At 50.5% G+C, this 13,217-nt stretch overlaps 1 protein-coding gene across 15 annotated transcripts in view; it reads left to right on the plus strand.

Moving 5' to 3' along the window:
- The window catches only part of CTTN (cortactin), a 32,664-nt gene extending 19,716 nt beyond the window's left edge, over nt 1-12,948 (plus strand). For 5 of the 15 annotated variants that reach the window (XM_069740481.1, XM_069740482.1, XM_069740484.1 and 2 more), the window contains exons 10-18: nt 1,867-1,977; nt 3,069-3,124; nt 3,881-3,950; nt 4,913-5,061; nt 7,888-7,965; nt 8,788-8,877; nt 8,960-9,113; nt 11,285-11,356; nt 11,441-12,948. In XM_069740481.1, coding sequence (XP_069596582.1) covers nt 1,867-1,977; nt 3,069-3,124; nt 3,881-3,950; nt 4,913-5,061; nt 7,888-7,965; nt 8,788-8,877; nt 8,960-9,113; nt 11,285-11,356; nt 11,441-11,577 — 917 coding nt within the window. In that variant the 3' untranslated portion in view covers nt 11,578-12,948. The remainder of the gene's footprint in view (nt 1-1,866; nt 1,978-3,068; nt 3,125-3,880; nt 3,951-4,912; nt 5,062-7,887; nt 7,966-8,787; nt 8,878-8,959; nt 9,114-11,284; nt 11,357-11,440) is intronic. The other 10 variants (XM_069740487.1, XM_069740488.1, XM_069740489.1 and 7 more) reach the window with 3 other exon arrangements.
- Nucleotides 12,949-13,217: the final 269 nt, after the last annotated feature.

The raw sequence follows: 13,217 nt of genomic DNA on the forward strand, positions 1-13,217 counted from the left end.
TGTTCCTTCACTGTTTATGGGACTGGTCCTATGTAACATTCCTTCCCCGTCCTCTGCCCCATTACCTGTGACCCTCGTTTTAATGGTCTCGTATAAAGGAGCTTGTTATTCCCACAATCCTTGTTCCCTAATGAGCCTGCTAAGTAGGAACTAAAGACGCCCCAGATGGCTGTCGGCAGGACCGTCGTTCCTGTGGATCCTCCGGCCAGCAGCCCGTGTTCTGTATACTCGAATCGCATGCATCTTTTTTACTAGAGCATCGTTTAATATAATATATTCGTGTGCTAATTTGCATATGCATAGTGGTATGTCCGAATATTAATTCCCTTAGACAGAAAGACCCCCATGGAAAACATAAAAAATTGGAAAACTGTTTTTATTACTGGTCTTCTATGCGATCATATGGTCCCCTGATTTTACAGGCCTGAGGCTGCACCACTGAGGCGGCCATTCTGTAGATCATGTGGCCCCCTGAATTTACAGGCCTGAGGGTGCACCACTGAGGTGGCCCTTCTGTAGATCATATGGTCCCCTGAATTTACAGGCCTGAGGCTGCACCACTGAGGCGGCCCTTCTAAAGATCATATGGTCCCCTGAATTTACAGGCCTGAGGCTGCACCACTGAGGCGGCCCTTCTAAAGATCATATGGTCCCCTGAACTTACAGGCCTGAGGCTGCACCACTGAGACGGCCCTTCTGTAGATCATATGGTCCCCTGATTTTACAGGCCTGAGGCTGCACCACTGAGACGGCCCTTCTGTAGATCATATGGTCCCCTGAATTTACAGGCCTGAGGGTGCACCACTGAGGTGGCCCTTCTGTAGATCATATGGTCCCCTGATTTTACAGGCCTGAGGCTGCACCACTGAGACGGCCCTTCTGTAGATCATATGGTCCCCTGATTTTACAGGCCTGAGGCTGCACCACTGAGACGGCCCTTCTGTAGATCATATGGTCCCCTGAATTTACAGGCCTGAGGGTGCACCACTGAGGTGGCCCTTCTGTAGATCATATGGTCCCCTGATTTTACAGGCCTGAGGCTGCACCACTGAGACGGCCCTTCTGTAGATCATATTGTCCCCTGAGTTTACAGGCCTGAGGCTGCACCACTGAGGCGGCCCTTCTAAAGATCATATGGTCCCCTGAACTTACAGGCCTGAGGCTGCACCACTGAGACGGCCCTTCTGTAGATCATATGGTCCCCTGATTTTACAGGCCTGAGGCTGCACCACTGAGACGGCCCTTCTGTAGATCATATTGTCCCCTGAGTTTACAGGCCTGAGGCTGCACCACTGAGGCGGCCCTTCTAAAGATCATATGGTCCCCTGAACTTACAGGCCTGAGGCTGCACCACTGAGACGGCCCTTCTGTAGATCATATGGTCCCCTGATTTTACAGGCCTGAGGCTGCACCACTGAGACGGCCCTTCTGTAGATCATATGGTCCCCTGAATTTACAGGCCTGAGGCTGCACCACTGAGGCGGCCCTTCTGTATCCTATCAGCCATAGACTTGTCATGGCTGCCTCATAACTGACCACTATGACACCATATATCTGCTGCTTAGAGGCAGTAAGAAGCAGGTTGCCGCTCCGGTCATAGTGTCTTCGGGATTTCTCAGTAGTGCAGCCTCAGGCTTTGGACCTGTAACATCAGATCATCGTATCTCCGCATGTAAATAAGATATAAAATAATGTTTTTTCACCTATTTAGTGCAGATTGAGCGGCCGTCTATGCCGTACAGCCCAGTGCTAGTTTCCATTTAGCAGGCTCGCCCCTTTACCCCCGGGTCATCAGCGGCACCTGTTGTATGTGCATGGGGTGCGTCTCATTCCCGATTAATGGCACGTGGATTTCTGTGTGCGTAGACTATGTGAAAGGGTTTGGAGGAAAGTTTGGTGTACAGACTGACAGACAAGACAAGTGTGCGCTTGGCTGGGATCACCAAGAGAAACTTCAGCTCCACGAATCCCAAAAAGGTATTCTGCGCTCCTCGTTCCATGTGGTCCGTCCGTCCTACACTGTCTAATCTGCGCCTCTCCCCTGTGCCGCCTCCTCCTCGCTATAACCTGTACTACTATGCTGTGGGAAGTGGGGGCTCATACTAACGGCCAGGGTGGGATACAGCCGCAGGTCGCTATAGATCTCCGGGACCGCCACACAAATCACTGCTCATAATGTCGATGTTTCCGTGCAACTTCCTATCGAGAAGTTTACGCCTTTATGTATTTACTGCACGACCTCCGAAAATGTGAACAGCGCCGCTCCTATCTATAGGCAGGGTCTGGTATTGCAGCTTGGCCGCATCACATATTGACAATCATTTTTCATTATCGCTTCATTGGGGGACACAGGTAACCATGGGTGTAGGCTCAACAATTATTGCAATGGTAAACTCTTGTTCTATGGGGGTCCAGTTGGTGACCACTCCAAAATCTAGAGCAAAAGGGAGTAGAAGATGGTACCCCCTCTACTGGGATTACCCCTTCGCCGCCGCCCTTGGAGGCTGATGATGAGCTTGTTGTCAGCGAAAATGAGAACAGAAATGCCTCAATTATTCGTGCAGATCCTTGTTTTAGCAGTCGTAGGGGTCTCCACATCTGGGCCCCCACTGACGTGTCAGAAGTTCATTGCACAGCCAGTCACTTTATATAGTATATTGGGGGATGGCTTTGTGTACATCATAAATTCACATGTGGTTCAGCGTCATAGAGGTAGAAGAAGAAATCTGGTTTACCTGCAGTCACCACTAGAGGGAGCTCACTATGCTGGGAATCAATAGGATCTGTGTACGTGCAGTGAGCTCCCCCTAGTGGACAGAATTGCATATTTAATTTGTGAAGGGAAGCATTGGTTATAGAGACCTGCATCAGGTTATCACTTATAGATTAGATTTGTTTTGGCAGATTTTGCTGATCTTTACAAGGAGCAGGGAGAATAGTGATTAGATAATATAATATCTCTAGATAGTAAATGCATTAGGCCTCCGTGCGCCATCACCGGGCAGGCATGGACTGTGTTGTTGTGTCTCTGACTGTGATCATGTAGTAATTTTCTTCCCATCTTTTAGATTATTCCAAAGGGTTTGGTGGAAAGTATGGAGTGCAGAAGGATCGAATGGACAAGGTAAGTGCTGTCCTAACAAATAATGGTGATAGGTAAATGTCTGGGTAAAGGGTGGTCTCTGCTGCTTTGGGTTGTGCGACAGACAATTGGGCGGCCGCAGAGTAATGCATTCACAGCTGGGGCTGCACCTGAGCATCATGGCTGCACGGAGACCGGGAGATAAATGTGAAACTAGAAGGACAATTCAATTCTAAACTATTGGTCGTAAAACCAGTGACTTGCAAGACCCAGTAACCTTTGGACAGGCCGTCAATGTGAGACCGCTGGGTTCCAGCCCCGGAACATTTAGAGTCCAAAGAAAGCCAGGACTTAAATATACATATTTAGAAAACGTCATAAATCTCGTAGCTTTTTAGCTGCTTAAAGTAGTTTATGCTAATATGTCTTTTATTTCAGAAATTATTAAAAAAAAATGCAAATGTTGAAGGTGATCTACAGCTCCTGTGCGGACTGATCTGTGTCCATGGTTACAGACTACAAACAAACCCGGTGTAGTCTGATCCTGCAGACGTGTTACTCCATTTTTTTTTTCCTGCCATTTCTTCCTTCTCATGTATAACTGGCAAAAGAAGGGAGTAAAAAACATGGCATGCTCTGACTATACACCGGACATGCTAGTCTGTAGCACTGGGGACACAGGTCTGCATAGGAGCTGTGGACAAAACACTGTACGTTGTTTTTTTTTTTTTTTTAATTAAAATCTAGTTAATGAATCAGATTTGCAGCACAGCATTCATCATCTTTACCCATTTTCAGGCTGCGGCTTCCTTTGAAGATGTAGAGAAGGTGGCTCCCAGTTACCAGAGGACGCGGCCGGTGGAAGCCGGTGAGTAATGACACAAGAGCCGGGACCTGACGGACCCGTGTGTGCATTTCCGTAGGCTGCAGTTATCTAGTATCACCACGACTGGAGCACACAGGTCTGCAGAATCTGGAACCGGGGGCATCCATAATAAGTGTATGAAGACTTCTCTCCGTTGTAGGATTTCACAGACGCTCCAGCATGCCACATGTGGGAAAATATGATTTATTCCCATATATTTTGGAGTAATTGAATTGTGGCTGATGCATGAGAAAGTGACCCTAAACCTGTACTGTCTCCAGTTGTATCACAGCCTTCCGCACCTACATCCTAAATCGAGCAAACAATCCTTCTGCCCTTAGGGGCTTAGATTAAGGCCGACAGACACATTAGACGTAACTTCCTCCAAACCCATCAATGGATCATCCCACGGTCTGTGTATGGGGGACCCCGACAGATTCTGGGAGCGATTGGGATCCAGCAGGTCTGATTTTTGGATTTTTGATCCAATTGTTCTCTAAATGCCAAGATACAGCAAGAGATAACAGACAGCGGCTCTCTCATGGAGAACATAGGAGCTCAGCAAAGTGACTGCTTGTGTATACAGAGGAGACGGGAGAGGGAGCTGCTGGCCGAATGACCGCCGGGACCATCGCACTGCCCGCACCCTTCTGTGTATGTGTCTCAGTCCAGAGATCCTAGCGATGAGCGATCATTTACATCACACTGCATTGTCCTTGATAATCTATCCAGTGTCTGATCGCAGCGCACGGACTTGGTCGCACAGATCCTGACCCGAGCGTGACGGCTGCATAGAAATATACATGGTCGGGTTAGGAGCTGTGCGGCCAGTCCATGCATTGCGATCAAACATCTGACTGATTATGACGGACCTCTGAAAGGGCCTGAAATCTCGTATCTGCTAATCCACTGCCCACATTGTGATGACCCGAGTGCATTCTGTGTCTGATCTCTTGTCTCCATAGAGGGAAACAAAGCCAGCAGCATACGGGCAAACTTTGAGAACCTCGCCAAGGATAAAGAAGTGGAAGATCGTAAGAAGGCGGAGGCCGAGCGAGTGCAGAGAATGGAGCGGGAGAAGGAGGAACAGGAGCAGGCGCGCCGGACGCTGAAGGTCGGTGACGAGACGCCATATCCATAAAGCGCCGCACTTCACTCCTATAGATGTGGATCCTTTATCTATGGTGCAGTTCTAATCATCCGGCACGTGACTAGAATATCCCCGTGCCGGATTATCGGGGACTTAACTTAATGATCTTTTCTCCTTCGCCTCATTGGGGGACACAGACCGTGGGTGTATGCTGCTGCCAATAGGAGGCTGACACTAAGTGATACAAAAAAAAGTTCGCTCCTCCCCTGCAGTATACACCCTCCTGCCGGCTCTCAGCTCCTCTCCTGCTGGCTCTCGGCTCCTCCCCTGCAGTATACACCTCCTGCTGGCTCTCAGCTCCTCCCCTGCAGTATACACTCTCCTGACGGCTCTCAGCTCTTCCCCTGCAGTATACACCCTCCTGCTGGCTCTCAGCTCCTCCCCTGCAGTATACGCCCTCCTGCCGGCTCTCAGCTCCTCCCCTGCAGTATACACCTCCTGCTGGCTCTCAGCTCCTCCCCTGCAGTATACACCTCCTGCTGGCTCTCAGCTCCTCCCCTGCAGTATACACCTCCTGCTGGCTCTCAGCTCCTCCCCTGCAGTATACACCTCCTGCTGGCTCTCAGCTCCTCCCCTGCAGTATACACCCTCCTGCCGGCTCTCAGCTCCTCTCCTGCAGTATACGCCCTCCTGCCGGCTCTCAGCTCCTCTCCTGCAGTATACGCCCTCCTGCCGGCTCTCAGCTCCTCCCCTGCAGTATACACCTCCTGCTGGCTCTCGGCTCCTCCCCTGCAGTATACACCTCCTGCTGGCTCTCGGCTCCTCCCCTGCAGTATACACCCTCCTGCTGGCTCTCAGCTCCTCCCCTGCAGTATACACCTCCTGCTGGCTCTCAGCTCCTCCCCTGCAGTATACACCTCCTGCTGGCTCTCAGCTCCTCCCCTGCAGTATACACCTCCTGCTGGCTCTCGGCTCCTCCCCTGTAGTACACACCTCCTGCTGGCTCTCAGCTCCTCCCCTGCAGTATACGCCCTCCTGCCGGCTCTCAGCTCCTCCCCTGCAGTATACACCTCCTGCTGGCTCTCGGCTCCTCCCCTGCAGTATACACCTCCTGCTGGCTCTCGGCTCCTCCCCTGCAGTATACACCCTCCTGCTGGCTCTCAGCTCCTCCCCTGCAGTATACACCCTCCTGCCGGCTCTCAGCTAACCAGTTCTTGCTTAGTGTCTGTAGGAGGCACATGGGTCTGTTTCAGACCCCAACGTTTTTATTTTATTGTTTACTTTTCTGAATTCAATTGGATAATGCCACGGCGGTGCCTTACGTCAGTCATCTAGCAGGTACCCACGATCAGGCGCCATGACCGAGGTACCTCACTTTCTCTGATGGGCCGAAGTCTATTATTCGGTGATCTTGGCAGTATATATGCCAGAAGTAGAACTCTGAACGGCAAACAAATTCAGCCGTCAGGGTTCCGCTTCAAGTCAGTGGGAACTTCACCCCGAAGTCTTCCATCAGATCTGTCCTTACTGGAGCTCTCCAGTTGTAGGTGGGATGACATCCAGACTGAAGGCCAATGTACTCGAGTTCGTGGTTCGGTCTCGAGATCCAAGAGCCATCGCTCTCCATGCTCTGCTTCTGCCGTGGTACCAGTTTCCATAACTCCCCTTCCACTGCTTCCGAAAGCCTTTCGGAAGCAGAAAGGGGCCCCAGTGATCCTCAGTGATCCGCACTGACCACGTCCATTTTTTGTTTGCGGAGCTAGTATCTTCTCGACTTATCGCAGCACAACTGCAAGTAGGGACTTTCTCACAGGGAGTTTTCACACGTAGTTCTTCCCTATCGCATACCGTTAGATCATTGGGACCTTATTATTCCTAGGAGCCTTACAGTAGGCTCCTTTTTCATCCGGGCAGACTTTACTATCAGGGAAAGTCGTCCCGTTCTCCTCTGCGATATTCTCACTCTGACGAGTCTTCAGAGCTAGCTTCTCTGCTCTTTCAGTCTTTTTTCCCTTATTACCTTCGAGGCAAGGTTGTCCTCAGGCCATCTCCATCCCTTGTTACCAAGGTGGTACTGTATTACCACTGTTATGAGGGCATAGTTCTTCCCTCATCTCTTTTGGCTCCAGTCCACAAAATGGAATAAGATCCCCCATATTCTGGACGAAGTGAGTGCTCTGAGTAGGTACGTCTTGACAACGGCGTCCTTCTGAAGGTTGGACGTTTTATTTGGGCTTCCTGACGGTAGAGGAAGGCTTCCTGACATTTTCAGGAAGGGTTTAGCCGTTTCATCGACCATGATAACATGGTGAATTCTTTTCACCATCCAGGAGTCCTTCCATGCTAGATGTCAGCCTATCTCCCTGTCTATCAAGGGTCCTAGGCACCAGGCGTCAGCAAGGCATGCCTGCAAGCTTGCGGATTCGTCCAGTCCGTATGCATTCTTGAAGCACTATAATACCCACACTTCCACAGATGTGAGTCTGGGCAGGCGGACTCTGCAGGCCGCGGTGGCGCACTTGTAAGTAGCGGTTACACAGGGCCTGATCTATTGTTGTCCCCACCCAGGGACTGCTTTGGGACGTCCCACGGTCTGTGTCCCCCAATGAGGCGAAGGAGAAATAGGGATTTTTGTGTACTCACCGTAAAATCCTTTTCTCCGAGCCATTCATTGGGGGACACAGCTCCCACCCTGTTATTAGCTTATGATTGTTTTTTAGAATATGACATGCTATACGCTCATATATTATTATTGATCTCCTACTGCTTTTGCACCGAACTGGTTAGCTGAGAGCCAGCAGGAGGGTGTATACTGCAGGGGAAGAGCTAACTTTTTTTTGTATCACTTAGTGTCAGCCTCCTATTGGCAGCAGCATACACCCACGGTCTGTGTCCCCCAATGAATGGCTCGGAGAAAAGGATTTTACGGTGAGTACACAAAAATCCCTATTTTTACTACCAACCTCTCTCTCATTCCTGAAAATAACGAAGTTCTGCATCAGCGCGTCACCACAATGTCCCCCCCTGTCACAGCCGATGCGTAGACAACGGGCTACCGTACATAGTAGAGGCCTGCTCTGATTATTTCGTTTTTATTTTCGCCATTTTATTCGTTTCCTCCTTTTTTTTTTTTCATGCATTTAGTGCAGGAACTATGGATTTCTACCCTTATAAATAAATGTAATTTTTTTATTTTTTTTTTCTCCAAGTTCCCCATTGAAGCCGATTTAAAAAGGAACGCGATAAAAAAAGCAAAATTCAACAACTTCTTTTAACACACATGGTGGTCAAGAATTGCTTGAATTGTTAAACATTAGACTGTCTGCACTACTAAACGGAGAGGATAAAATGCAGAGTATACTTGGGGATATGGCCCTAAGGGAAAATCCAATGTTCACTACATCTGAGAAGATCACATTCCCGTAGTCTGTGGTCTTGATGCACCACATATATAAGGGTCTTGATTCTCTGCATACAGTCGATAGGATTCCAGATACCTGCAGCTGCCACCAGGGGGAGCTCGGGAGCTGACTGTACATTGCTTTTGATCTAGTGTGTGCGCCATCTAGTGGTGGCTGCTGGCAATCACACTATTAGATATAGGTCTGAGGTTTGGAGCTGTCTGAATGTTAGAGATCTTATTTCAATATTTAATGTTTTAGCTTGCATAATAATTCTGGGATGGTAGCATTGTTGGCTAGATTTTTTTTACTTTTTTCTAAATTTCATTTCTGTACTTCATATGTTAAGGAGCAAGAAAAAAACAAAGCCGCATCTCCTCCTGCATCTCCGAGACCCCGGCTAGTGTCTGAAGAAGCCCCAGCGAGCCCGGTGTATGCGGTGAGAGGACGAGCGCGTCTCTCCATGAGCCCATTAATAAATGGCAGTAGATGAGGCTGATTCTTCTTTCTGCTGATCGCAGGATGCGACTCCGGTGTACGAGACGGAGCCGGCGAAATCATCCGCCATACCCGAGAATGTGTATGAGGACAGCGCCGACTACGAGGAGGCAGTGACCCAGAAAGCCGGACCTCCAGTCACAGAGGCAGTATACGACTCGGCAGAATACCAAGAGGGTAAAGTATGGTGGACACAAGGGGAATACTATAAATGAAAGGCGTCAGATGAGCGGGAATCCAGGCAACGCCACATTCCCTGCAATTAACATATATTTAGTGCATCAAAGGATATGGACTCCTGCCAGGAATATTCTTATTTTAGAATGTTTTAATAAAAATGTTGCACAGTTTGTTTTTCTGCATATTGCTGGCAGCAGAGAATGAGGTAACTGAGAATTGGCCAGCGAGCTCGTTCTACTGGGCTGTTAGTGACTATATTTTCTGTCTTTCTGAGCTCATCCGTGGGGGATTTATGATCTCATCAAGGAGACCTAAACTTTTTTTTTTGTGTTTCAACAGAGGCGCTGAGAAAACAATTAAAAAAAAAAAAAATGTACAAACTCCCTCAAAATGGACTCACTGGCAGATTATCTGTTAACTCATTTGGCAGCCAGTAATGTGCAAGGGAAATGATTGCCAAACATTTAATGAAACCCAATTGTGCAAACATCATTTTTAGCCCAAATACCTGCATTTAAATAATGGGAGTGGGCAGGACCAGGAGAAATCCAAATTACTGGTGCACACATTGCCCCGAGTACATGCTATCAGGGGTAGACTACTTTGTGGATGTGGAGATCTTCTGGAATTATATGGAGGGTTATATAGATCTACTTTAAAGGGGGTTTTCCACTTTTTAAAAGAGTAGTATCCCAAGGAAACGCTTAGTATTGCCCTCTCTGGGTTCTGGTGACAGCTTTCAGTACTGATCCTGTCTCTGCGCTTTGGCTGCATCAGTGATGTGATTTTGACCGTGCGCAGCACTGCTGCAGCCAACCGCTAAGCTCTTATCTGCAGCGGTACATGTGCTGCCGAGCCCAGAGATTGACTGCAGATGTGCTATGCACAGTTCACATTATGCTACCCAATACACCGAGAAACCAAAAGTAACTTCAAGGAATTGAACTAATAATAGCAGACCTGCTTGCAGTGCCGCCCACGTGCTCCTGCGTTACCTGCGCCGCCCGCGTGCTCCTGCATTACCTGTTCCACCTGCATGCTCCTGCGTTACCTGGGCCACCCTGTGCTCCTGCGCTATTTGCTCCGGCTGCGGGCTCCTGCGCCGCCCGCGTGCTCCTGCATTACCTGCGCTGCTTGCGTGCTCCTGCATTACCTGTTCCACCTGCATGCTCCTGCGTTACCTGGGCCGCCCGCGTGCTCCTGCGTTACCTGCGCCGCCCGCGTGCTCCTGCATTACCTGTTCCACCTGCATGCTCCTGCGTTACCTGTGTCACCCTGTGCTCCTGCGCTGTTTGCTCCGGCTGCGTGCTCCTGCGTTGCCCGCGTGCTCCTGCATTACCTGCGCCACCCTGTGCTCCTGCGTTACCTGCGCCGCCCGCGCGCTCCTGCGTTACCTGCGCCGCCCGCGCGCTCCTGCGTTACCTGCGCCGCCCGCGCGCTCCTGCGTTACCTGCGCCGCCCGCGCGCTCCTGCGCCGCCCGCGCGCTCCTGCGTTACCAGCGCCGCCCGCGCGCTCCTGCGTTACCTGCGCCGCCCGCGCGCTCCTGCGTTACCTGCGCCGCCCGCGCGCTCCTGCGTTACCTGCGCCGCCCGCGCTCCTGCGTTACCTGCGCCGCCCGCGCGCTCCTGCGTTACCTGCGCCGCCCGCGCGCTCCTGCGTTACCTGCGCCGCCCGCGCGCTCCTGCGTTACCTGCGCCGCCCGCGCGCTCCTGCGTTACCTGCGCCGCCCGCGCGCTCCTGCGCCGCCCGCGCGCGCGCTCCTGCGTTACCTGCGCCGCCCGCGCGCTCCTGCGTTACCTGCGCCGCCCGCGCGCTCCAGCGTTACCTGCGCCGCCCGCGCGCTCCAGCGTTACCTGCGCCGCCCGCGCGCTCCAGCGTTACCTGCGCCGCCCGCGCGCTCCAGCGTTACCTGCGCCGCCCGCGCGCTCCTGCGTTACCTGCGCCGCGAATTGACGTCTGAATGGAGTATAAGAACTCTGATAATCGCAACAATAAATTCCGGTAGTCGTATGTTTCCAAGATGAATAACAGAGTAATGCAGAGTTCTAATAAAAGATGCTGCAGGCCTCCTCTGCGCCGCCTGCTCTTCGCCGCCTCCTCTGCGCCGGCCTCCTCTGCGCCGAGCTGTGTTGCGCTTCACTTTCACGTTTCTCTTCCTCCCTTGCAGCGGAGAACGTGTATGCAGACTACGACGGTGACCTGGGCATCACGGCCATCGCCCTGTATGACTATCAGGCCGGTAAGTGTGGGCGGCTCCCCTGTGTTGATTATTGCATGGGGGGCTTTTTGCTCCGGAGATTCACGTCCCCTTTGTCTTTCTCAGCTGGCGATGATGAAATTTCCTTTGACCCAGACGACCTCATCACAAACATTGAGATGATCGATGATGGCTGGTGGAGGGGCTTTTGTAAGGAGCGCTACGGGCTGTTCCCTGCTAATTACGTGGAGCTGCGACAGTAGAAAAAGCCGCCTGTTTCCCTTCGGGAGGACCCTGCGTCCCAGCCCCCCGCTCGGCAGCGGCACAGCTCGGTTTGGTTGCTGCTGCTCTTCAAGCTCCTCTCCGAGATGGACTTTGCCACAAGCACCTGAGCTGGATTCTTACACTACAAATCATTGTCTCTATTTTCTTCCTATTCTTTTGGAGAGGGAGCGGCGTTCTGCCTACGACATATATAGTTTTTTCCCCCCCTTGATAGTAAATATAAGGCTTTTAATGTGCAGTTATCTGCTGCAGGCGGGCAAAATGTCTCCTGCAGGCTGTTAACCCTTTTGCTGCCAGGCGTGCCTTCACTTCATCAGACGTTTAACCAAGGCTGATCATGGAGCGGTCTCTGCCCTCGTCCCCCCACGTTGGATGGTTTCATAGCCGATGGTGGTTCTGTATTAACATACTGACCTGTGCGCGAAGCCATCTTGATTTTAACCCCCTCTTCATTTGTCGTAAGTCAGAACCCCAGGTCTTGTGTGCCATACGTGTATCCGGCCGCGGCGCCGTTCACACCATTAAGTAATTTGGGCTCCTTTAAAGTGACCAATCATAAGAGGGATTCGGCTGCAGCTTTCCTCGTCTCCCTCTCCCGGTGGACCGCACCGCACGTGATCAGTCCGGTTCCTCCAGTATTACCAGAACGGCAGACCGCCGAGTGACTTCAGGCCGAGGTGTATTAAACTGTGAGCCTGTTGCTTTAAGAAAGCCTCCAATAAGGGTCAGATATTTGTTTTATTTGCTTTTGATTTCTTGCAAAGCGGCGCTTTATCCATAAGGAAGCAGTCCATCTGTTACACTCCTTCCCCCCACAACGCTGGGGTCTTCCTCCCAACTATGATGACCATTGTACAAGGTTGTCTGGTTTTGTATCTTGGTCTCAGCCTGCGTGAATCCCCCTGGAAAGAAGCCTCCTCCCCCCCATAAACAGCGCCACTTACGTCCACAGGTTGTGTATGGTATTGCAGCCGGGGTCTGTTCACATCATGGAGCTGAACTGTAATCCTAGACACAACCTATCGACACAAATGGTGCTGTCCCTGGAAAGAAAGATTTTTTTTTTTGTTTTTATCCTAATCTGTTACAATGCCATGAGAATTTAATGGGAATTTTAAAGGGGTTCTCTGCAGGCAGCAATACCAATGGATCGGACTGGTGCTTGCATCCCGGCTGGCGGCAGCTGACGCAGCGTTTCAATTCGAGGTGCTGGAGACCCCCTTTAATGCTCCAGTCTTTCCATGAAGCCCATTCCTGTCCCCGGGTGACCATGGTGGGCGAACATCACATGTTCTAAGAATTTCCTCTTTGATTTTCTTCTTCCTATTAAAGTTCTTCTGACTCTGTAATAGTTGAGGGTTTTGGACCAATTATTTGGGATTTGGGTCTTGCAGTGGGTGTTGCTCTGAACCTCCTGTCGGGTGTAACACAGACTAAGCGGGTCAATGGTTTTTTTTAAATCTTTTTTTTTTTTTTTTCTCTGTATTTTGCATACGGCACTTCATTATTGATTTATGATTTTGTAAATGAAGCTTCAATAAAGTTTTTTTTTTTTTGTTTTCTTCAACCATCTGATGATTTTTATTGGACTGAATTCATTGGGAGGTTTTAATGTTTT

The sequence above is a fragment of the Ranitomeya imitator genome, chromosome 9 (assembly GCF_032444005.1).
Source record: "Ranitomeya imitator isolate aRanImi1 chromosome 9, aRanImi1.pri, whole genome shotgun sequence".
Lineage (NCBI taxonomy): Eukaryota > Metazoa > Chordata > Amphibia > Anura > Dendrobatidae > Ranitomeya > Ranitomeya imitator.